Source organism: Athene noctua, chromosome 1, assembly GCF_965140245.1.
Source record: "Athene noctua chromosome 1, bAthNoc1.hap1.1, whole genome shotgun sequence".
Lineage (NCBI taxonomy): Eukaryota > Metazoa > Chordata > Aves > Strigiformes > Strigidae > Athene > Athene noctua.
This window is the reverse complement of record NC_134037.1, coordinates 129,306,733-129,329,320: the sequence shown is the minus strand read 5'-3', so window position 1 is coordinate 129,329,320 and position 22,588 is coordinate 129,306,733. Positions and strand designations below refer to the sequence as shown.

The 22,588-nt window shown below is 43.5% G+C and overlaps 1 protein-coding gene across 2 annotated transcripts in view; it reads left to right on the top strand.

Moving 5' to 3' along the window:
- Positions 1-22,588, top strand: part of SHLD1 (shieldin complex subunit 1) — an 89,823-nt gene that overhangs the window by 28,230 nt on the left and 39,005 nt on the right. The window contains exons 6-9 of one of the 2 annotated variants that reach the window (XM_074928061.1): positions 5,661-5,772; positions 6,271-6,350; positions 7,085-7,199; positions 9,686-9,855. In XM_074928061.1, the coding sequence (XP_074784162.1) occupies positions 9,693-9,855 (163 nt within the window). In that variant the 5' untranslated portion in view covers positions 5,661-5,772; positions 6,271-6,350; positions 7,085-7,199; positions 9,686-9,692. Of the gene's footprint in view, positions 1-5,660; positions 5,773-6,270; positions 6,351-7,084; positions 7,200-9,164; positions 9,270-9,685; positions 9,856-22,588 lie in introns of those variants that run through there. The other variant, XM_074928143.1, reaches the window with a different exon arrangement.

Sequence of the window (22,588 nt, the reverse complement as noted above, 5' to 3'; positions counted from 1 at the left end):
AGCCTCCATTTTTAGTTATAAAGATGCTCTCCTAGAATTGATATGTGAAATTAATACCAAAGCCAGCCATTGTCAAGACTATGTCTTAGGAGTGAGAATTCAGTTGAAGTAAAATGATATGCTGCAAAAATGAGTTAGAGACTCCCAGAAGCAATACAGTGGAGAAAACTGCTGGGGGAGCAGATAATGCTGTGTGTGAGCAGAGGGCGATTTCCTTCCAGCACTCCATGCTCTCTCGCCTTCAGTTTCACTTTCTTCATCATGACCCCATGTACAAGATAACAGCCTTTTAGATTAAAGACATGACTCTGTATTTTGAGTCTGGCTTCTAGAAGAAACAAAGCCAATGTGGATGTGCTCAAGTTACTTTTGAACTCTTTGATCAAATCTGAGAGCTAGGTAATGGTATTGGAGCTGATGTGCTTGCTGTAACACAAGTGGGTTACTAGTCAGGAGAAAGCCTAGCAGCGTAGGAAGTCAGTGGAGATGCCTCAGCTCTTAAGCACTGGAGGACTTCTAGCTGAGAGAAGCACATAGATGCTGCAGTTGACGCTTCTCACTGGACCTCCATACTATATCAGGCACGGGAAAATCCAGGTGAGAAGCCAGACTTTATTTCCTGTTCTCCTGGGACTATTTACTTGAAGTGAGGCTGGAAACTTCATTTGGAAATTCCCTAAAGGCCCAACTGCATGAGAACGTGACAGACCCTTGGTGGATATTTATGTGTGTATAGACTTATGTAGGTCCAGCTGTAACAATGTCCATCCAAATCCCAGAAGTGCAAGGATTGGAAACTCGCACACTCCCTGCCAGAATTAAAGGAGTCTAGTTGCTGGCTGGTGTGTACAGAGACTAAGAAGCTGAAGAGACTGTAGATCACTTGGTTCAGAGGGTAGAAATGAGAATGAAAGGGGGGAAACAGCAGGGGATAAACCAATGCTTAAAGGGTTATTTTGCCCCAAAGGGAGACTGAGAGATGAACCGAGGTAAGACCTGTCCTGTTACTCCAATTGTCTCTGCTGTATGTGCTTCCTTCATCACAGCTGCAAAGTGCAGGACTGCCATTGGGCAGCACTGTCACAGGCACAGGCAGAGCAATTAGGATGTACAAAATCCCTGGATAGCAGGAATAGGAGGCACAGGCATGGGTGTGGAGGCTTGACAAGAAATACGTTGCACAGTGGCATGTCTGGAAGAAGGAAATAGTTAAAACAGACCCAAATAGTGCTTGGGTGCAAGACGAGAACTAAGTTAGTGTGCTTCGTGTCTGTCCTTGAGTCACATAATGCTTTTGTTTTATGGTTAGTGAATGGTGATGCAGAAAGCCTCTTTGTAGGGAGGAAATGAGGCCCCACAGAGCCCTACATCTGCATCCATTGTGCTAAAAGCTTAAGCAGAAAAGAGAATAATATTGTTAGCATCCTAAAAAAATTTCTTTCAAAGTAGATTCAAGCAGCAGCAGATGCAAAGGGGATAGTCCCAAAAAGAAGAGAGGTCCTATCACTCAGAGGGCTAGGAGCTGTGCTTCTGTGCCCATTCCAGCAAAGGCTCTCAAAGGGGAGAGACAGGATTTGGTACAGGACTGTAAGAAAAAAAAAAATTGGCTTCTGCTTGTACTGGAGTATCCCAAACATTCACATTTTCAAGCTTTTGACACATAAAACTACTTTTTGAAGAGAGTGAGTTTCTCCTGATATCACAACACTCCGAGATATGGTATTAATAGATGAACTGGCTGCCGTGATTGCGCATTGACTTTAGAAGTAGCACCTTAAAAAGTCAGATACTGCTGGAAGACCCACAGCAACCGATTTCTGGGAGGGGAAAAAGAAAAATAAGTCAATTTACTGGCATGTGGTACAGCAGAAATAACATTTGGTCTTTGAAACTTCCTGTACCTTAAGGTGTTGGTTGCAGCAAGCAAAAGGCTTAAACCCCTAGTTACTGCAAGGAGGAAGCAAAAAGTATTACTTGTCTTATGGCCAGGAGAGAGAAGGACAAGAATTATTCAGATGCCTGGCTGACCCACTTTTTGTAATGCAGACAACTGCTTGCTGTATGTAACTTTAACCTGTCTTGAAGAGTAGTTACCGGAGTACAGTTTATGGGGTTGGGGTAACTTGTTAGATGCCTACTTGCCTATGCATGAGAAAGACAAGTAGGATAGCTTATATGCTGACCTCAGTGTTCACCGGGAACCTGAATCAGCAATAAATGCTCTATGATAGTTCAGTCCAAACTCTGCAAGGCCCTGCAGTTACCACTGTTGGGAGACAGTAATGGCAAGGAGGGGTATTTCAGTTTAAGTGGAACTGACCCTTTAGAGGGAGGTTTGCTGGCTTGAATGAATGCCTTTAGTGTGGCAAAACATGAAACACACAATGCCTTTTTATGTGGTCCTGGAGACTTAACTGCAGCAAATCTGAAGGGACTAGTAATAGCCTTCATCTGACCAGCTAACACAACTGCATAAATCAATGAGTTTTAGGGCAACCAAACCCTTTTTTTTTTTTTTTTTTTTTTTGGGGGGGGGGGGGGGGGGGCACAGGTATGGTTTGGGTTTTTATTCCAGGTAAACAAGTATATTCCCCCAAGTAAGCTAACCCAGCTCTGGCCTTGGTAGGAATTAGGATGGATAATATACCTAGACAAGGGAGTTTGGAGATGCTCCTTGTGTGTCTGCTGTCGTAATGCAGCTTTTATATCTTTTCCCTCTGCAGCTGAGCACACAAAGGACACAGCTATAGGTGAAGAGATGATGGTCATGCAAAAAGTTGCTTGAGAATGCCAGGTGTGCTGGAAAATGTTTTTTCTTCCAGCCTTCCTCAGCCCTTTGCTATTTGCAGTACCACCAGCAAACCTCCCTGGTCTGGAAGGAGTGGAGATGAGGAAACCAGTCGTTTCTCATCTCATGGGTTCAAAGAGCTGTTTTTCACATTGGCTTGCCTGAAACCTGAAAACATTCATTCCTGGGGTAACCGCAAGAGGTTACCCTTTGCTTTTCCAGAGCAAAGGCTGCTAAAGACCCCTGTCTGCAGGGTTTGAGGGGAACTTCAGAATGGGAGTCCAGTACAGCCTGATCCTCCATCTGTCTTAGTAACAGTCTCTAGAGCTGTGAAGTAAAACACATAAAAAAATAGATTTAAATATATTGATAGTCTTTCTTGCTTTCAGTTTTGAGAACAAGGGGTTAGTTCATTGTGATGAGGAAGTGAACTCAAAACACTTAAGTATGCAGACTACAAATTTTGGCTTAATCGTGTCTATTAAACCACAGAACAATCTTTGTATAATTCAACAGTGAGAAAATCAACCTTGTTTGTGTCTCTTTAGCATCTCTTCTGCCCTGGGCACTTCCTGCTGAATAGAAACTATTCAGCTGTTGCTCTGTTTTCATGTACTAAATTCAGTTCTAGCTATTGTGAAAGAAGGAAGTGAGTAGACAGAGTTGCTTCCCTGTGGTGTGACAATGGGAACGGACTGAAAAGACATTAACTTGTTCTGCTGTTTATGAAGACAGACTTTTTTTCTTCATTTTATGTAGAGTTTTTAAGATGGTAAGTTGGCAGATACACATTAGCTTCAATGACATGAAATTGTACAGGTTGAGACTCTGGCCCTGAGACTGTCAACACTCTGAAAACTCACATTGCGACAGAGTTGCAAGTGTCAGAAAATATATTTCCTTTTCCCCATGTGTGACTCTCAGTAGTTTGATCTTTGGTAAATGTCAGCTGTGGGGTTTAATTCTGTTTCATGGCTCTTGTGTACCTTCTGCTTATCATGCACTAACATTAACACACTGATAAAAAGAAGGAGCGTAGTACACTCTTACAGACTTGCCCTAAATACTGTAGGCAAATGTAATCTTTTTATTGATAATGCATAAGGAGAAAGGTAAAGTGTGTAGATTACAGTGGCGGGGGACCAGGGGACTGCACTCCTCTATCAGGAGGACACAGGACCTCTCCCTTCTGGTGAGGGAGAGCAGGGAAATGAAGGTAAGTTCAAAGATTTGGTTGTCCATTCATATGACAAACTGGTAAGCTGGAGATGTTTGTTAAACACTACGGCTTCTTTGTCAGTTCTGCTTGCTGGAGCTCCTTGCTTTTCCAGGAGCCAGCAGTACCTACCAGGGGCATTCCCCACTGCCAGAGATTTTCTAATTGCAGAGATTTGGGATGATCCAGTGGGGTGAAATCAGAGATGACTGGTTTCTGGATGCTGTAATATTGCATGTGCTCCCATAGCTAAATAAGGCAGATCCACCGATGTTTCACATTCCCTAGCTCAGCTCCGGCCCCACTCCCTGCAAGGAAATGAAGTGCTGGGGTGCTTCCTTCCAGCTCACAGGAAAGGTGCCATCTCACTCCCCAGAGGGATGGGTAGTTCCTGTGACAGTGAATGGCAAAAGGTAGCCTGGCACTGGAGTAGTGCCTGGGTTTAGTTACAGACCAGAAGGTAGCTAGGTTTGCCCCTCTACTTGTGCAGTCACCCCAAAAGCCCAGGCCTGGCTCAAGGGAGGCTGTAAGTGCAAGGCAAAGTTACAGCTGCTGTGCCTGAAAAGCACACTCAAAGGCTCTCCCTGGGAGCACCTTCCTTGACTCGAGCCAGCTCACCTGGGCTGTACTTGAAGAAGAAAGCCCTCTTGGCAGCCACAGGACCTCAAATTTATTTTCTTCCTCTTAATGACTTCCTTCTAAATACATCAGTTTGCCACCGGTAACTTCGCAGTCCAAAGGCTCTTGGAAAAAACTACCAGCTCCTTCCCAGTCTTACTGGCAGCATGCGTGTCAAGAGCACAGTCAGCTCTCCCCCACAGCACACTGCCTGTCCGCACAATAAAAGGGGCTGTTCCCCGACCTCCGCCGGCAGCGGTGTCACGGTATGCCTGGCTGTGCCAAGCACACTCTGTCAGGCCACACTGCAATATATTTCCTGGCGTGTGTCCAGGAGCACTCGCTGCACCCCTGTTAAGAGGATGAGGAGGTCTGTGTTGCTCCCCCATGATGGCCGCTGGGGCCCCTGTCCTGCACCCATTGCAGTACGCCCCAAATTCAGTGTGGTTTGTATCCTATTTCCTGGCAGGGTTTGCAGCGCTTCTGCCGTGCTGCCTGTTAAGACTTGGTGCTGTGTGGGATAGTGTGGACACCCTCGGTGCACAGCAGCTGACTGGCCTCGCATTTCCTTCACCTCCACGTGAATTATTGTAGATGAGCTCTGTAGCCCCTAGGAGGAAGACTCACAGCCTACCCACCTGCTTACATCCCTCCTGAGAACTATGTTTATCTCCAGGCCCTGCTATGTCGTTTCCACCTCGCAGACCCAGCAGACCCCTGTGCTCAGCTGCTGCTCAAGGCTTTTTCAGGCTGCACCTTGGGTTGGGGCTTGTACAGCAGCAGTGTAAAATGATCAAGACCTGAGCAGCCTGAGACAAAAACCCGTGTGCCAGGCACGGCATGGTGCCGCTGGCAGCCCTACTGCTGCCTCACCTCACCCAGATGAAGAGCAGTGGTCCCAAAACCTCTCCCCTCTGAATTCACAGAATTAAAACCCAGTTAAATGTGTTTTGAGGAAAATCTGACTGGAAGCAGCTTCGACAACCCCTCACCCTATTTCTCCCTCTGTATTTTTCTCCCTTGTCTCCCCACACAAAGCCGCCTGCAGCCCCGCCGCGTTTCCCAGCTCAACCGCCTCCGGGAGCAGCCCCATCGCCTGCGCAGACGCTCTGCTCGGCGCGGAGGTTCCACGTCTGCAGTTGCCGCCGGGGTTCGTGTCAGCGTGGGCTTCGCCGCCGCCCCCCCGCCCCGCACCACCGTGCCCGGGGCCCTCCGGCAGCGCTCGCTCGCAGCCAAGATGGCTCTGCCCGCTTCACCTCACCGTTCCCTGACATGGCGGACGGCAGCCTCGGAGCGGGAGGGCAGTGCCCGCGCCCCTCAGCCCCCGCCCGGCAGTGGGGAGCAGGGCCTGAGGCGGGCTATGGGGCTACGGCCCGGCCCGGGACAGCCCTGGCGTGGTTTTGGCTTTCTCCTTATTTTCTTCCACGATGTTTTGCTGTCTGCGGGGTGTTGCAGCCTGCTTTTCTCCTTAGAAAGTGGCGGCGGGGGGGGGGGGGGGGAGGTGACAGCCATGGCAAAACTATGGGGGGTTCTGGCTTGGGGGGGGCTGGCTTACACCAGCCCGGTGGGGAGGCTGCCCTGTGTTGCTCTTGTTTCCCTTCGCTGCCAAGGGAGCGGTTTTTGAAATAATGCCTCTCTCTGCCTGCAGGAAAGGGGGAAAGGAAAGAGACTGGGAGCAAGAGAACGCCCTCTGCTTCGCCCCCCAAAACCAGCTGAGTGGGGCAACTGGTAAGGCCAGTACCTTACACCCACTGACGAGCCCAGTGCACACCCCATGGTGTGCTGTTGACCCAGCGTGTTGGCACAGGACTGGCAGCGTGGATTTGGGCAGTTCATGGTATCGGCGCAGTGCCACTGGTCAAGGGCAGTTTCCCTCCAGTTTCCCTCCAGAAAGTATGTTATGTTTGTACTGAGCAACTCCACTAGTTGCTCAGTGAAAATGAGATAATGGCAAAGGGTGGGAAACAGGATTTTTGGTTTCATGGGCCTGTGGCTTGCTCCAGCACTGGCCCTCTCAAAAGTGCATTTCCTGGTCGAGGTTTGACACAGCATAGACTATCAGTGTTGGTGTTAAAGCACTACTAGATAAACCTCTTGGAGGAATACCTGCTCCTCCACATGAAGGAGGGAAGGATGCCAGCTGGAATTTGCTTCTCTGCTTTAAGAGTTTTGAATAAACAGCCCATCTGGCAGCTTCTTGTAAAGAAAATCTTGGCTTTATTTCTGGAGTGTACTGACCCCTTTTTAGGTGGTCTCCCTTGCTGTCAAAAGACTCAAGGGCTTTACTAGATGTGTTGTTTCTGATTCCTAGAAAAAACTTTCCTCTGTGTGAAACCCGAGAAACAGTGGTGTATGTGATGACTGATTGTTGACATTGGCATATGTGCTTTGAAAGGCCACACCATACATCAGCCTGATCAGCTGATGCAAAACATGTAACTGACCTGTTTGTTTAATTCCAGCGAGCTGGGATTGACAAACCGTGAAGGAAGAAGGAGGGGATCCTGAAGCAGTAGCAGACTAATTGCTCCCAGACTTTGTCCAAGAGGACTGCTTCTGCCTCAGTGCTGTTCCCAGGTATGGCACAGAGGTAATACTGTGTCTCTTTCACATGCCTGAAGTCCCAGGGCTGAGTTGAGGTCTTGCTTATCCTCACAAACAAGTCTCAGCATCAGTTTTGGGAATAGGACTGCTATATACTTTGCTTAGGAGGACTAGAGGGAGCTGATCCAAGGGAAAACTTTTTTTTTTTTTAAAGGTGATTTATTTTATCTGAACCTGATCATCACATGGCAGCACGTGGTGGTAGCCCTGTTGTGGCAATATAAGGAAGGAGGCTGGCAAAGGCAGCTGGCGGAGATGGCCAGGATCACAGAAGCCCACATTAGTGACAGCCTTAAGTTGCTGTGGTGCCACACCAGCAGCTCCTCTTGCTATAATCTCCCACTTGACCTTGAAGGGATAGGATCGGTTGGGTTTTTGGTGTGGGGTTTTTTTTTTTCTAGACCAAGAACTGAAGTAGGCAGTTTTGTTCCCTAAAATATTCGTGTACTTAAAAAGTAGCACAATAATGAAAACAGTATTTGAGCAAAGTTTCTCCTTCTCTGTGTTCCTTATGCACAGATCGTCTGTGTTTTGGGATGTGATGACCAATGGAGGAGAAGCTTCCCTCTGAAGTAACTGTTAGGCATCAGAGGGTTGTGTACTTTGTTTTGTTTTTAACCTTCCGCTTTGTTTTTCCTGGAAACTTTCTGTGAATCCATCGACCTTGTTTGTCCCTCCAAGGCAAGGCAGCTGGTCTTCTGCCATATCACAGCCAACATCTCCACCCTGTTTGTTATAGCAAGTTAGTTGGCATTCTGCAAAGGTCAGAGGTGCATCTTAGTTACAAGTTTACTCAACACAGAAGCACCTAAGGAACGGTGTGGGTTTTTAAAAATAAATCTACATGAAGGTATTTACTTCATTTTTCAGTAGTAACCCCTTCTAGGGATTTCTTTGGCCCCTGTGGCTGTAACATTCCTCACTGATGATACCCTTGAGATGAGAGTGTGTTGCCTTCTTCGTTTTATAGAAGAGGAAATAAATGTGAGCCTGCAGGGTCCCAAGCTATTGCCAAGCCACTGTAACCAGTCCCTCTATCCTAAAACTCTACCAAAATAGCAGAATATAGCTGGTAGAGGGGGCAGTGTGGATAGCCACAATCTGCTTTTTAAAATTGCATACAAGTAGACAAAACAGGTGAAGGAAGAAATTTGCACAAAATCTCCTGGAGTCTCTGTAAGAGCTGGGAACTAAATTCACATTTTGTGAGACTTGTTCTGTCCATGTTTTACATTAAAAGCTTCATCTGTTACTTGAGTGATGGGAGAAAACCACAATGTCGGCTCACGTTTACCCCACTCAATCTCATCGTCAGTGCTCAATGGGTGTTTAAGTGAAGCTCCTGCCTGGAAATCCCTCTGCTATAAGGCCTTGCAGTAAGGACTGGGTCAATTCCTGCTCTATTTGTTAGAGGTGTGAGCTGGAGTACAGCAGTGCTCTGCTCAGAGCCTTTACTGTTAGTGGAAAGTCTAAGCTGCCTCACAAGGAGTTCTGCAGGGTGACCAAAGGCTAGTGGCTGAGGTATCAGGTCGAAACTGAGGGTGTTTGGGGCTCTTCTGCAGATATCTTTCCTTCAGAGCCCCACCTTACCAAGTTACTGCTAATCATGCTTTGGCCCAAGGATTTGTACTTGCTCTCTCTGTCATTCTGTGAGCTCCTGCCCACCAGGTTTTTGCTTTTCACTCCTCTCCTGCCTGAGACACTTGTGTGGCTGTGCTTGAAGCTGTTTGACTGGAACACTTCATTTCATCTCTCCAAAAGAGTTGCCTTGACAGGGCCTTTGCCACTGTGGTCTTTGACATGGAGCTGGGTGGCACCAGCCCTGTCTGGTTCTCCACCAAGCTGCATATTCCTGCCCTCTGTGGTGGTGGACTGGTTGAGGGAGCTCAAGAGAATGGTGTTGGGATATGGGGATGCTTCAACTGCAGCTTTCCAAAGTGCTGTTCACAGGGAGTACAACACAGCTGCCCTAGTGTCTCCACACCAGGAAATCCTTGTCATCCCTGCGAGACTACCAAGTTTTAAGATGGTCTTCCCTTCTGCTAGTAAGCACGATGAACTTCGTGAACAGAGCCAAGAGGGGTAGGTTTAACTTGTGACTTCTAAAAGCATCAGTAGAAAAAGACCCTGTAGAACATGTTTCCTTTTAAATTGCACGTGTACTATACCCTGAAGGGAATATACTCCATAGCTTTCTGAATCTGGGGAGTCTCTAGAAAAGCCAGGTTTGCTGTGGACTCCTAGTTATCCTACTTAGGGCTGAAGGCTGTTTGTGGGTTTTGCTGTTCTTCCTTTATCTCTTTAAATTTGCTCTTATTTTCTTAAAAGAAGTATGAATACACTAGAATGGTTTCTCTCAACTTGTAAAGCAGTTCAAAAATGCCAGATCGTTTGTGTTGACTTCTGCTTAGATTTTCATGCTCTAAAACCCCAGCTCAGTCACATTTGTGTCTCTACAGTGGGACCATGGAAGGAAAAGAGATGTCACCAAGTCATCACTTGGAGGAGAGCAGCTTATTGGATCTATCTTCTGTTTGTGACCTAGCAGAGCGCTTTCTGCCTCCACACAGCTCTGAAAACAGTGAGGAGCTTTTTCGTTCTGTGGATTCTTTTCCCTTTCCGCCCACAGGTAACAGTTTCTGCCTCTCCACATGCTCTCTCTTTAGCTAGTGCATTGTCTATTTAGGCAGTGTGTCATTTGACTGAGTAGCTGCAGTTTGATACTGGTGCGTCTGTTTTGTCTTAAAATGCAGTTTACTGGAACTACATGCAGTCTGTTCCAGCTTGACAGATACAGTGTGAACTGTGGGTTGGTGAGGTGCAGGAGAGGAGTTCAGAGGATACTATCAGCTGCTAGTGTTTTGACAAGACTGTTTCTTCGTATTTAGTGTATTTTCAGGAGAGTTAACTTCAACTAACCCACAGAGCAATCCTCCAGACATCAGTAGGAAACATTGTCTGAAATTACCATAGTCAGTAACAAATGTTTTTAAACTTTTCCTTATGTTCTTCATGTGCTTATCACGTGTCTTCCAGTCATGATCTCAGCCTCTGTAGCCTGTTACTTTAATATTATAACAGTGAATGTTTGCTTGTGCTAAGGACATGAGAGTGATGAGAACTGCTTCAGTTCAACTCTTGGGAGACAGCGGTTTCCTCACTTTAAAGAGGACTGATTCCTGCAGAAGTAGCATTTTAGGTCAGCCACTACTCCAGATTCCTAGGAGTAATGGTGTATCTGAGGAAGTCAAGGGGTACCTGGCACATTCTGATTACTACACCTGTCAGCCCAGTCAGTGTGCATATATGGCAAGAAGCAGTAAATCGGAATGCGCTGGCACAGTGATGCTTGCCATATATTCATACTGGCTGGGCTGAAGGATGTAGGAATTATATCTAATATTGTTGTCACCAAAAAACGGGATAAAAACTTATCGACACCAATGTGATGTAGATAAACAGACACTTCTTTATTGACGGCCGGATGTGTAGGGGAGTGCTCTCACCAACAATACGTGCCAGGCACCAGAATCATACACCTTATATAGAACTTATACATATTCATTAAGTCTTCATACATAAACATACAACTTATAAGAAATCATTCACATATTCTCCTCCTATTTCTGATTCTGCGCAGCAGAGGTTAGAAATGTCTAGAAATGGGTCTGGGGTGTAATGTGAGTAGGTGGTCCAGGAGTCGGTGGTCGCGATCTCCCCCTGCCGGAATTACCTTTTGCTTAAGGACACAGTTTTCTTGGCAGGTACCTGCAAGCTGTTACGGTTACTTCCCTCAGTTCCCATTAATCCTGGACCTTGACAACTACTTGCATTCTTCTAGTCCTATGTATGTATTATAAATCAGTTTACAAATCACCTTGTGTTTTGTTACGTAGGCTCTAACCGTTCCTACTAAACAATTATGACCAATCCCTTCAGCCTTGGTATGGGGCTGTACAGGGGATTTTAGAGTAGCAGTCAGTTGCTAGATTCAAAATACAATAAATGTAAAATGATTTTTACCAAAATATCTCTTAATTCTATACTTATATTAAAATCAAGCACAATTTAATTTCAGTTGATAATAAAATCAGTAACATTGTGGGGGGGGAAATAGAATCTGCTCAGCAAATAATGTATGGAGGTGATTTGTCAAGGTACCTGAACAGGTGAAACATCACTGATGATATTTCTGGTTGCTTCAGAGTTTTAAGTAGTATAAAAGTAGAGTTTGTCTCTTCTTCTTCTGGTGGTTTACTTTTGCCTAGTTCCAAGAAGTTAGCTTGGAGTTCAAGAGGTGGTTTTTTTCAGTGGGAATTCCACTATTTTGCATGTTAAACAGGGAAGCAGTAGGATCTACCAACTAATCTAGTTTTGTTGATGTTGACTACTTGCCCATGCAGTTGTCTTCATCTAATTGTGGCACATCTAGAACTGTAATAAAATCTGCAAACAGTAGATACCAGTCCTTCCTTTGGTTTTCCTACGCAGACCAGAAAGTCACATGTCTTATGTTACTCATGATGGAAATCTTCTTCTGTAACCTCTACTTTAAACCATGATATGTATCACATTCCATGGTCCATATTGCATTAGAGGAATAGTGTATCTGGTTTGAGGTTTTGCTTTATTCTTTGTGCATAAGAGTCGTGACCACCACTACAAGGAATGTCCTGAGCAAGCCTTTTCTGCTGCTCTGGGAGAGGAGGATGGGGAAGTTCCTCTAACAGTAAGACAAGCCAGAAAGCATTTCTCTATTCAGATTTCACAAGCCCAAGTCACAGGTATGATGAAGTTCTGGGAGCTGTGAGGCAGTTTCTGCAATGTGTGTAGGGTGGCTTAGTTACTTAAAGACAATTTAGTGTGGCTTGGGGCAAGTGGACATGATTGCTCTGATGAATGGAATGCACGGAAGAACTGCATGACCACTCAGCAGTCCTATGACTGGTCTGAGGCACAGTGGCAGTCACGTGTGTGGAAATGAAGATAGGCAGCTCTAAACCCAAATGACAGTGTTGGGCAAATAATTCACTGTGCATGAGTGGAATATGTAGCTGAAGCTCAGTACAAGGTATGCTGAGAGGCCAGTTCCTGCCCCCTGGGGCCAGTGGGGATTCCAGGGGTGCTGGGTAGGGCAGATTAGGCCTATGAACCTCTACTTTACCACTTGTTTTAGAGACCCTTTGCAACTCAAACCACTTGGCAAAGCTGTGGGATGCATGCTGTAAAATGGTTCCCTACCCTGTGCTCCTGGCAGTAACCAAGTATCACATTGGACCTAATTCATGCTCTCAACATCTCAGTTCCTTTCTCCTTATAACAGCATCAAACTCTCTTTTGTCGACACAACTTCAGCTTTCAAAGCCATTGAGTTTGGTCAGTGTGGCAGAAATTCCAGGAGGATGGTTTTAAACACACTCTGCCTGAGTCAGGACAAGCAAGTTCTGGAACAAACAAGTCTCTTGGGAAAGGAAGGTCTTGTGCTTGTTTATTTTCTCATGAGATGTGCTGTAGATGTTTATTTTCTCATGCTGCTGAGACACAAGATAAATTAGGAGAGTGGGGGTGGCTATAGCTTGCACCCCACAGTATGACCAGAAGATTGCATCATGGCGTGTGGGCAGGATGAATCATGAGTCTTCTCATCAAACTTGAAAGATTTTTGTTAGGGGTGAGGATCTTCTTTAGTGATTCAAAAGCATTTCCAAAAGACCATTAGGTCTCTGGGAATGTGACAGCTTCCTTAGGGAAGAAGCAGACTGACAAGACAGGCTGTGTTTTCTGACATCTGTCACACAAACTGGACAGAGACTGACTAAGATACCATGCCCTGTGAGCCTCAAAAGTCAGAAATGGATGTGGAGGTATTCCTAGTGCCTGAGTCACTAGGTCTTACTAGTCTAGAGAGACCCATCACTTGTAACAGAGGATAGTACCCGTTAGCCATGGAAACGGGGCCTTCTGAAAGCAGACATCCTGAAGCAAGAAAACAGAAGTCCTGTGGGAATACTACTACATGTCTAAGTTATGTATAAATAACTTAATGTTTATGATTTGTGCAGGAGGGTTCTCCTCTTGTAACAAGCATGCATACTTTTAGCTTATTGTCATAGTGAATTCAAGTGTTTAAGTGGTGATAGACTGAGAAAATTAAATTGGATCAGTGAACCTTTCAGTATGCTTTCTTTTTTTTTTCCCCCCCATACTGGAAAATAATTTTTTAAAAGTGGTTTATAGTGTTTCTGATCTGCATCACTCAGTAGCATAGTGCTGCAGCACCACTTTATTCTTCTTCTGGATTAAGAAAAGTTTACAGTAAAAGTTATTACTTGGCAGCGCTCAGGTGTGTGTCTGGGGAAGCCTTAAAGTATTTGGATTAATGTTTGAGAGGCAGTTCATAAAGGTTGTTTCCGATGAAATAAGTCACTGGCAATGTTCCTTGTTCTAGGGCACCAGAGCATACCAGGGACAGTGGAAACATAGTCTTTGCTTGGAAGAATTGAAGTCTAAAAAAGGGTTAGTTAGAGAATAGGCTATATATGTGCTCTACAGATGGGTGCAGGAAGGGTTCTGGGCTCTGCCCATGCACCATGGTCTGACAGGGCTGGGTCTGCAGTGCAGCCCTGGAGTGATTCTACCAAGCTTGGAGGCAGTGTGTGGGGGCTTAGCTGGTGGCAGCCTGGGAGACTGCCTGTCTGAAGCATGGGTAGAGCTCAGCCCCTTCTGCCTTCAGTCGTGGTTTGTGTAGGCTTCCTTCAAAAACAGTCTGTTTGGAACAAGTCATGAGAGCTTGGGGGAAATGGAGCAGAACCGTTTCACTGGAAGCTCCCTGGCTCCAGGCAGATCAGTGAGTCTGGACCATGGCACTGCTGCTGAAATTGCTGCTCGAATCAAGAGGACACCTGATCACAAGATTATCTTAGTCTAAAAATAAAAGCCATCATGATTTTTGGACTGTTCCAGTTGCATTCTGTTTTTTCAGTCAACCAAGCATGTATGTAAAACAAAGCAGAGATTTCTAACCTGTAACACAGCTGTCAGTTCTATAGGCAACTGGGATTCCTCTGACAAGTGCTACACAGACCCAGTGAATTTACATGCTTAGTTTTGCTATGGGTAGCTATGTCTTTATTAGCAACTGAGGAGTCACACTAATATTGGTGCATGTGTTCTGACTTGTCCTTAAATGCTCTCTCCCGTTTCCCATGTCCACTTGCCTGTCAAGAGTTGCTTAATCTCTTTAGCAGAAGTGGTTTGTGTTTCCTAAAGAAGTCTGGCATGGTTTGTGCTTTTTCTGTGTGGGAGTTGTACACAAGTGCTGACGTAGAAGCTGAAAATGAAGGGAGCAGGCTGTACTTGCCATGTCAGCAGCAACCTTTCCAGGCTGTCACTTGATGTGTGCTTGGAGATTCAGTTCAGCCCAGAATACAGTGTATTAATTCATTACTTGGTATAGAAATTGCAGCTTGTCTGTATGAGCCACTGCTGCTACCATAAGTTGCAGAATTTCCAAAATGCCATTTTGTCTGGCCATGCTGAAGACAACCTGAAGGCTAAAGACCTTTACATATAGTCTCATTTAAGAGGTGTGTGCAACTTTGTAAATCGAAAAAACACAGGATACTTTAAAGCACTTTCAGACTGAGCCAAAGCTGAGCTAGAAAGGACTTGTACTTGCACTCTAGGGTGCCATGTTTAGGTACAAAAGCTTCTGATAGTCTCTCTTTACTAGAAAGATACAGGTCACCTTAAGAATATTTTACTTTTTGGCTTGATGTGAAGGTTAAGGGGATGGTGCTGTACAAAGGTGTTTTGTGCTGTTATGAACATGAGTCTCCTTTGCAGAAGTTAACATGATAGGTCCCACTGCAAACCCACTTCAGTTTGAACTGTGATCTCAAACACCGTCAAAGTTAATTGTTTTTTTTAAGACAGATGACCTGTTCATAACTGCCTTGGCCTTGATGAAGATCATGGTCCCTATTTTGGGAACTAGTGGATTTTAACTGGGTTTAGTTTGTTTCCTGCTGCCCTCTAGTGAGCAGTGTTACCCATTTCTGATGCCACCAGCTTTGCATGCTTGGAACTTAAGAGGACTGCTGATTTTTATTTTGTTTTTTCGGATGGTGGTGGGGATGTATGTCACGGTACTGAGCTCAGTCCTGTGTCAGTTTACTGCTGTTGAGAAATGATGCTAAAAAGTCCCCAAGACTGATGTGGGAATACTTCTGAGGAGTGTTGGTTGCTCACTGTTTACTGCACGGATCTTGGCATAAGGTGGCTGATGTTGCTTGTTGGTGAAGTATTTGTTTTTGTCTAGGAATAGCTTTCCTACTTCTGTTACAATAACAGCCCTGCTGGAATCTGATTTTGTTATGGAAATTAAGAGTCTTTAAAGCTCGGTCATATCATGTTTTTCTTGGGTGCAACTCTCATTTTTTTTAGCCTTTTCAAAAGTTCTGGTTTTAGCAGCTTGCTCTTTTATCCCTAATGATGGTATAAACACCCAGTTATTTGTCAAGTCAGGTGATTTGTTCAGCTTCTCAAAAGCAAAGAAGTACCTGTTTTCAAGTGAAAGTGTTTTGAGTTTTTATTCATGATTTTTAACCAAGTACACTCTCAAATATGATCAATATACTGGATTTGTCTTAATAATCTAGTCTTCTTAAGAGGAAAAAAAAAGGTGCCATTTTTCAAATCTTAATAATTTTGTGGAGATGTTGTAATCCAGTGGGGCAGATGCTCAGTGGACTTGAATTTATGGAGCTCCACTGAAGTCATGGGTGGGCCCTTGGGTTAAGTAACTATATGGCTCTGGTAAGTTTGGCAGTCTTAATGTTCCAAGCATCTCTTTGTGGCCCACTTTTGTCAAATATTGAATGAAGCTGCAAAGTGGAATTCATGATATCTTACATAAAAGGAATACAGGAAAACCAAACAACACAAAGAATAAAGCACTCAGCACCACTGAGTTGCTGAAAGTCTTAAATCTTTTGTAAATTAATTTTTCAGGAATGTGTTACATAAAGCATCCAGCCAAGAATAAATCCTGGAAGAGAAAAAGGCAGTGCTTTATTCTTCACAATCTGAGAAAGAAAACTAATCCTATTTTAAGGGGAATTAAAGCACTATACTTAGTAAGGGAAAAAACTGAGACATGTGACATGCCTTTTAGAGTTTAATGCTTCAGAGTACCTGTGTTCAGTGTTCTGTGAAAATGAAGAGTTTGTACTAAACCATTAATAATTAGAAATCAAGTCCAAAGGAAATGCTTCAGTAACAAAGACAAGTAGTTGCGCTTACACACTGAAGTTGTCTGATTGGTTTCTGCAATGCTGTGCTGAAGGAGAGCTTGGGAATTTGTGTCGAAGGTGCTGGGGAACAACTGTGTGCTGTAGTCTGTGGTTTTGTAATTGACTTGTTTGGAGTTGTATCTTCTGCTCAGAGTGACTTTCCTTCTACTACCTGTCTCATATTTTTTTCCCAGAAAAAGAGGATTTGATAGGCTCACTCTCATTTAGGCACACAGTTTTGGTTGTGTCACTGAAAACCAGGATAAAAACTTATCGACACCGATGTGATGTAGATAAGCAGACACTTCTTTATTGACGGCCGGATGCGTAGGGGAGTGCTCTCACCAACAACATGTGCCAGGCACCAGAATCATACACCTTATATAGAATTTACTCATACATATTCATTAAGTCTTCATACATAAACACACAACTTCTAAGAAATCATTAACATATTCTCCTCCTATTTCCGAATCTGCGCAGTAAAGTTTAGAAATGTCTAGAAATGGGTCTGGGGTGTAATGTGAGTAGGTGGTCCAGGAGTCGGTGGTTGTGATCTCCCCCTGCCGGAATTACCTTTTGCTTAAGGACACAGTTTTCTTGGCAGGTACTTGCAAGCTGTTACGGTTACTTCCCTCAGTTCCCATTAATCCTGGACCTTGACAACTACTTGCATTCTTCTAGTCCTATGTATGTATTACAAATCAGTTTACAAATCACCTTGTGTTTTGTTACGTAGGCTCTAACTGTTCCTACTAAACAATTATGACCAATCCCTTTGGCCTTGGTACAGGGCTGTACAGGGGATTTTAGAGTAGCAGTCAGTTGCTAGATTCAAAATACAATAAATGTAAAATAAATGATTTTTACTAAAATATCTCTTAATTCTATACTTATATTAAAATCAAGCACAATTAAATTTCAGTTGATAATAAAATCAGTAACATTTCCCCCCTTTGAAAGTGTTGAAAATCATTTCAATACTTTCATTCTTTTATTCGCTTTCAACTTCGAAGCCAAAGTTTGTCTTGCCAGATGATGGTGGTGGCGGGCTGTAGTCTGGTGGCATAGTGGGTACTTCTCTCATAATTCTACGATGTATTGCAAGCCTATTAGTAAACTGTCTTATAAGACAGGCATACACCAACATAATCATCAACAGGACAATTAGTAGCAAAAATAGAGTTTTGATTAGGGATTTCAGCCAAGAGCTCAAGTTCCATCCTAATCCACTAAAACTTTTTCCTAGCCAATTTTTACTCCTGTTAATGGTTCATTCCAGGTGTCGTCATCTGTTTCAGACCTTTTAATTCGTTGTAATTTTAAATTTTCCAGGGATCCCTTGAATGGCGATTTCTTACAAATCAGACACAGTATTGGCAGGCCTAAAGTAAGTTGTTTCACCTTACCATCTACTGGTAAGTGGGTTGTCCAGGTGCCATCACTTAATGCCCAAACTAAATGCCCTGGGCTCTGAATGGTAGATTTCTTACAACTAAAAAGTATCCTCTTCTGGGTGTAAAGATGCTAGTCATGGTGAGGTTATTATGAAAACCTCGACAATAACAACCAAACTTTAAAGCAGCTGCCAAATGAGGAATTCTTTGAATTATTAAGTCTGCATTGCTGCAATCGTATACCTTTTCACATTTCCACCATGGTACTACATGTTCCTTTTCTAGTCGGGTAGTGCCTTTATCTACTATCGAGGGAAGGATTGCAAACACTCTATTAATCCAGGTACCGTCCCAAGTAAAACACCCAGGCGTTCTGGCCATGTACTGAAACCGTGAGAATATGGACATAGACCATACAGAGTCCCACTGTGCCTGTTTTTGGGTACTTTGCCCAGTTTTGTTACACTGCCATTCCATGATGCTCCTGCTCACATTGTTTTTAATTTGTTCATCATATGAACACCATCCTAGATTAGGGTTTGGACCTCCTGGAAAGAGAACTCGAGCCAAAGCACTAGGTTGAGACGCTGTAACAAAGTCATAATTTAGTAGGTTTTGGCAGTCTGATTTTTTTCTGGTGATTTCCGTTGTTTCTTAATAACTTTCACTTCTTTATACCATTGAATCACTGACTTTTGTTTGCAATAAGTGGTCTCGTTTTTGTGTTCTAGATAGGTCAAATTCATAGTCAAGATTCCCCAAGGAATAGATTCACCTACTGCTCTTGGAATTGGTAAACAAGCTGTGATCTGGGTGACATTTTGTAAGTTGGCGAATCCCTTAATCAATCCTAACATCAAATTTTCTTCAGGCATTTCTTTGGGAATTTGGATTAATTGTTCTGTATCTGATTGCCTTCTGTTCCTTGCCACCAGATCAACCCATGATTCCACCAGCGTCACTTTCCAAGCCAATATAAGGAGAACAATCACAAATTGATATGAAATATTAGACATGTTTTAAAGTCAGTTTTAAAGTCTTTGGGTCACGGTTTATAATTTTCCATGGAGTAGGTGCTTTCTTCACTCGGGTATAGTGTACTGAAGCATCTGATTCTGCAATCTTGATAGCCGTAAAGGTTGTTAATAGTATCTGGAAAGGTCCTTTCCAACACTCCTGTAAATTTTCAGAAGTCCACGTTTTCACATAGACATAATCTCCTGGTTGAAAGTCATGCACTGGAGTTTCCAGGGATAATGGTTTATTCCACACCACTGCACTCTGAATCGCAGTCAATGTTTTTCCTAAAGAAATCAACTAGTTATACACATCTTGTTTTCCTTTCACATGCATGTTTGAATTTGGTTCTGGGGACTCATAAGGTTTTCCATACAATAATTCATAAGGACTGACTGAGGTTCCACTCTTTGGTTGTACTCTGATTAGTAATAATGCCAATGGAAGTGCTTGAGGCCACTTTAAATTGGTCTCTTGACAGATCTTACTTATTTGTCCTTTTAAAGTTTGATTCATTCTTTCTACTTTTCCACTGGATTGTGGCCTCCATGGAGCATGCAAATCCCAAGTGATGCCAAAAACTTTACTAACGGTTTGGACTATTTCTGCAACAAAGTGTGGACCTCTGTCAGACAAAATTCCAATACAAACTCCAAATCTTGGAATTATCTCTCGTAGTAACCACTTTACTACTTCATTGGCTTGTGTGGTACGACAGGGAAAAGCTTCTGGCCATTCTGTAAAAGTATCAACCCCCACCAGGATGTATCGGTACCTATTTTGTCTAGGTAATTCTGAAAAATCTACTTGCCAATAATCTCCAGGTTCTGTACCAAATTTTATTCTACCCATTTGAACTCTTTTCTTGGTTACTGGATTGTTTTTCAAACATACTTTACATTTTGCATTTTATTAATTTAGCCATGTCTATCATCTTGACGGATAGAACTTGTTTTTGTAAAGAAGTTACTAAAGCTTCTGCTCCCCAATGACATCCTTGATGTTTGGTTTGCCTTATTTCTCTCATTAATAAAGGTGGAACTACTACTCGTCCATTATCCCATCCTGCTAAATTTTTCTTAGCATTCAAAAATTGACCTAATTTTTCATCTTCTACTGAATATTTCGGCCTTTCCCTCTGAAGAGTTACTGTTTTGGAGGGAATTAATGCCATTTGGAATGCTTCTTCCTTTGCTATTTTCCTTGCTGTTCGGTCAGCCAAATTGTTTCCAATAATTTCTTTTGTATTTCCAGTTTGGTGTGATTTACAGTGCATGATTGCTACCTGATATGGTTTTTGAACTGCCTGTAATAATTGTAAAATTTCCTTTTGATATTTAATATTTGATCCCTGAGAGGACAATAATCCCCTTTCTTTCCACAAAGCTCCATGGACATGTACCACCCCAGAAGCATACTTAGAGTCTGTCCAAATATTTACTTTCTTCTTTTCACTTAGTTCTAAGGCTCGAATCAAAGTAATGAGTTCTGCTTTCTGAGCTGATGTGGTACTTGTCAGTGCCTTTGCTTCTATAACTGTGGTGTCTGTTGTTACCGCATATCCAGTGTATTGAACTCCTTGCTCCATAAAGCTGCTGCCATCTGTACACAATTCCCAGTCTGGTTGCTCCAATGGTACATCCTTCAAATCTTCTCGACTGGAATAAACATACTCGATAGTAGCCAAGCAGTCCTGCTCCAGTTGCTCTTCTTCCTGTATGGAACTTAAAAACACTGCAGTATTTACCAGGTTAGTTGTTTTTAGAATCACATCATCTTGTTCAGTCAGTACTACCTGGTACTTCATCATTCAGCTCAGAGATAGCCAATGTCCCCCCTTTTGTTCTAAAAGAGTTATCACCATGTGTGGGACACAGACTGTTATTGTGCTTCCCAAAGTCAATTTCCGAGCTTCCTGTATGAGCATCACTGTTGCAGCCACAGCTCGAAGGCAGTTTGGCCACTCTTTACTCACTGTGTCCAGTTGTTTAGAGAAGTATCCGACAGGTCGTTTCCAGCTTCCCATCTTCTGGGTCAGCACACCTAGTGCCAGGCGTTGTCTTTCGTGAACAAAGAGCTGAAAGTCTTTGGTTATGTCCAGAAGTCCTAAGGCAGGTGCAGACATTAAAGCGTTTCAATTCTGTGTCAGCTCGTTGTTGCTGTGGGCTGCATGTAAAAGGAGAGTTCTTTTGGGCCTCATATAGCAGTTTAGCTATTAGACCATAATTCATGATCCAGAGGCGGCACCACCCTGTCATTCCTAAGAATGCTCTGAGTTCAGGAATATTTTTCGGCTCACATGGCTTCTCAGTGTTCTGTTCCTAATTGCCGCTGCCTTTTTGAAATCTTAGAGTCCAAATATATCACAGTCTGATATGCTATTTGGGCTTTTTTTTTTTTTTTCCCCTGGGTACCTTGTACCCATTCGGTGCCAGAAAATTAAAAGGATCTGTTGTTACCTGTATGTAGGTAAATCTTTCTTCTGTAGCAATCGGTGTGTCATCCACATATTATAAAAGCAAATGTCCAGGTTTTGGTTTGTCCTGTTTCTGTGTTTCAAGCTCCTTTACCAGCTGATTTCCAAAGATTGTCGGGCTGTTTTTAAATCCTTGGGGTAGTCTTGTCCATGTCAGCTGCATCTTTGTCCTGTTTGTGGATTTTCCCACTCAAAAGCAAACAATTTTCTGCTTTCCTTCTCCAGAGGTGTACAAAAGAAAGCATCTTTTAAATCAAGCACTGTAAACCACTGATAAGTCTCCTTTAAAGCTGTTAACAGCGTGTAAGGATTTGCTGCTACAGGATATATACCCTTAACTATTTGATTCACTGCTCTTAAGTCTTGCACTAACCTGTATTCACCCGATGTTTTTCTGACTGGTAGAATGAGAGTGTTATACTCAGATTCACACTCCTCCAAGATTTTATACTTCAAAAATTTATCAATGAGTTTCTTTCTTATATCTGGTACCAATTGTCCTATAAAAATCAAAGCCAATTATATCTGAGCTGCCTCAGTTTCTACTTTCAAAGTAGTTTTTTTTTTTTCTGGCAGCTTCTTTTAGTCTTTCCAGAAACGCTGAGGGAGATTCATTCTTATCTTGTCTCACCTCATACAATTTAGACCAGTTCAGAAACCTAGGCATGGCATGTTTAACTCCATATAAAATCCATTTCTGATACCGACTCAGTCTTTCTCTGTGCTCCACATTATTTGGATCCCCACTGCGGATCCCCAGACGGAAAATTCTGCTCCAATATTCCACCTGTTGTCCCACTCAATACAGTCACTTCTGCCTGTGCTTTGCCAGCCTTTAGCACCATCTGTTTTTCTGTATCATCTAACAAATTAGCTAAAATCACCTGTAAATCACTCCAATCCGGATTCTGTGTTCTGATGATAGTATCTACTACTCTGCCTGTTCTCTCAGGATCCTCTCTATGCACTCCAGCTGCCTGCTTCCAAGCCATCAAATCCATCACTGAAAAAGGCACTTTCACATACACTGGCCCATCATTGCCAACTCCCTGCCGCAGGGGAGCTATTGTTTGTACCTGCTGCCGAGTTCTTCGAGAAACAGGGGTATGAATTACAACCTCAGACGGCCCTTCCTCCACATCCCCTATTCCACTACTCTCAGGTTCCTCTACCTGTTCT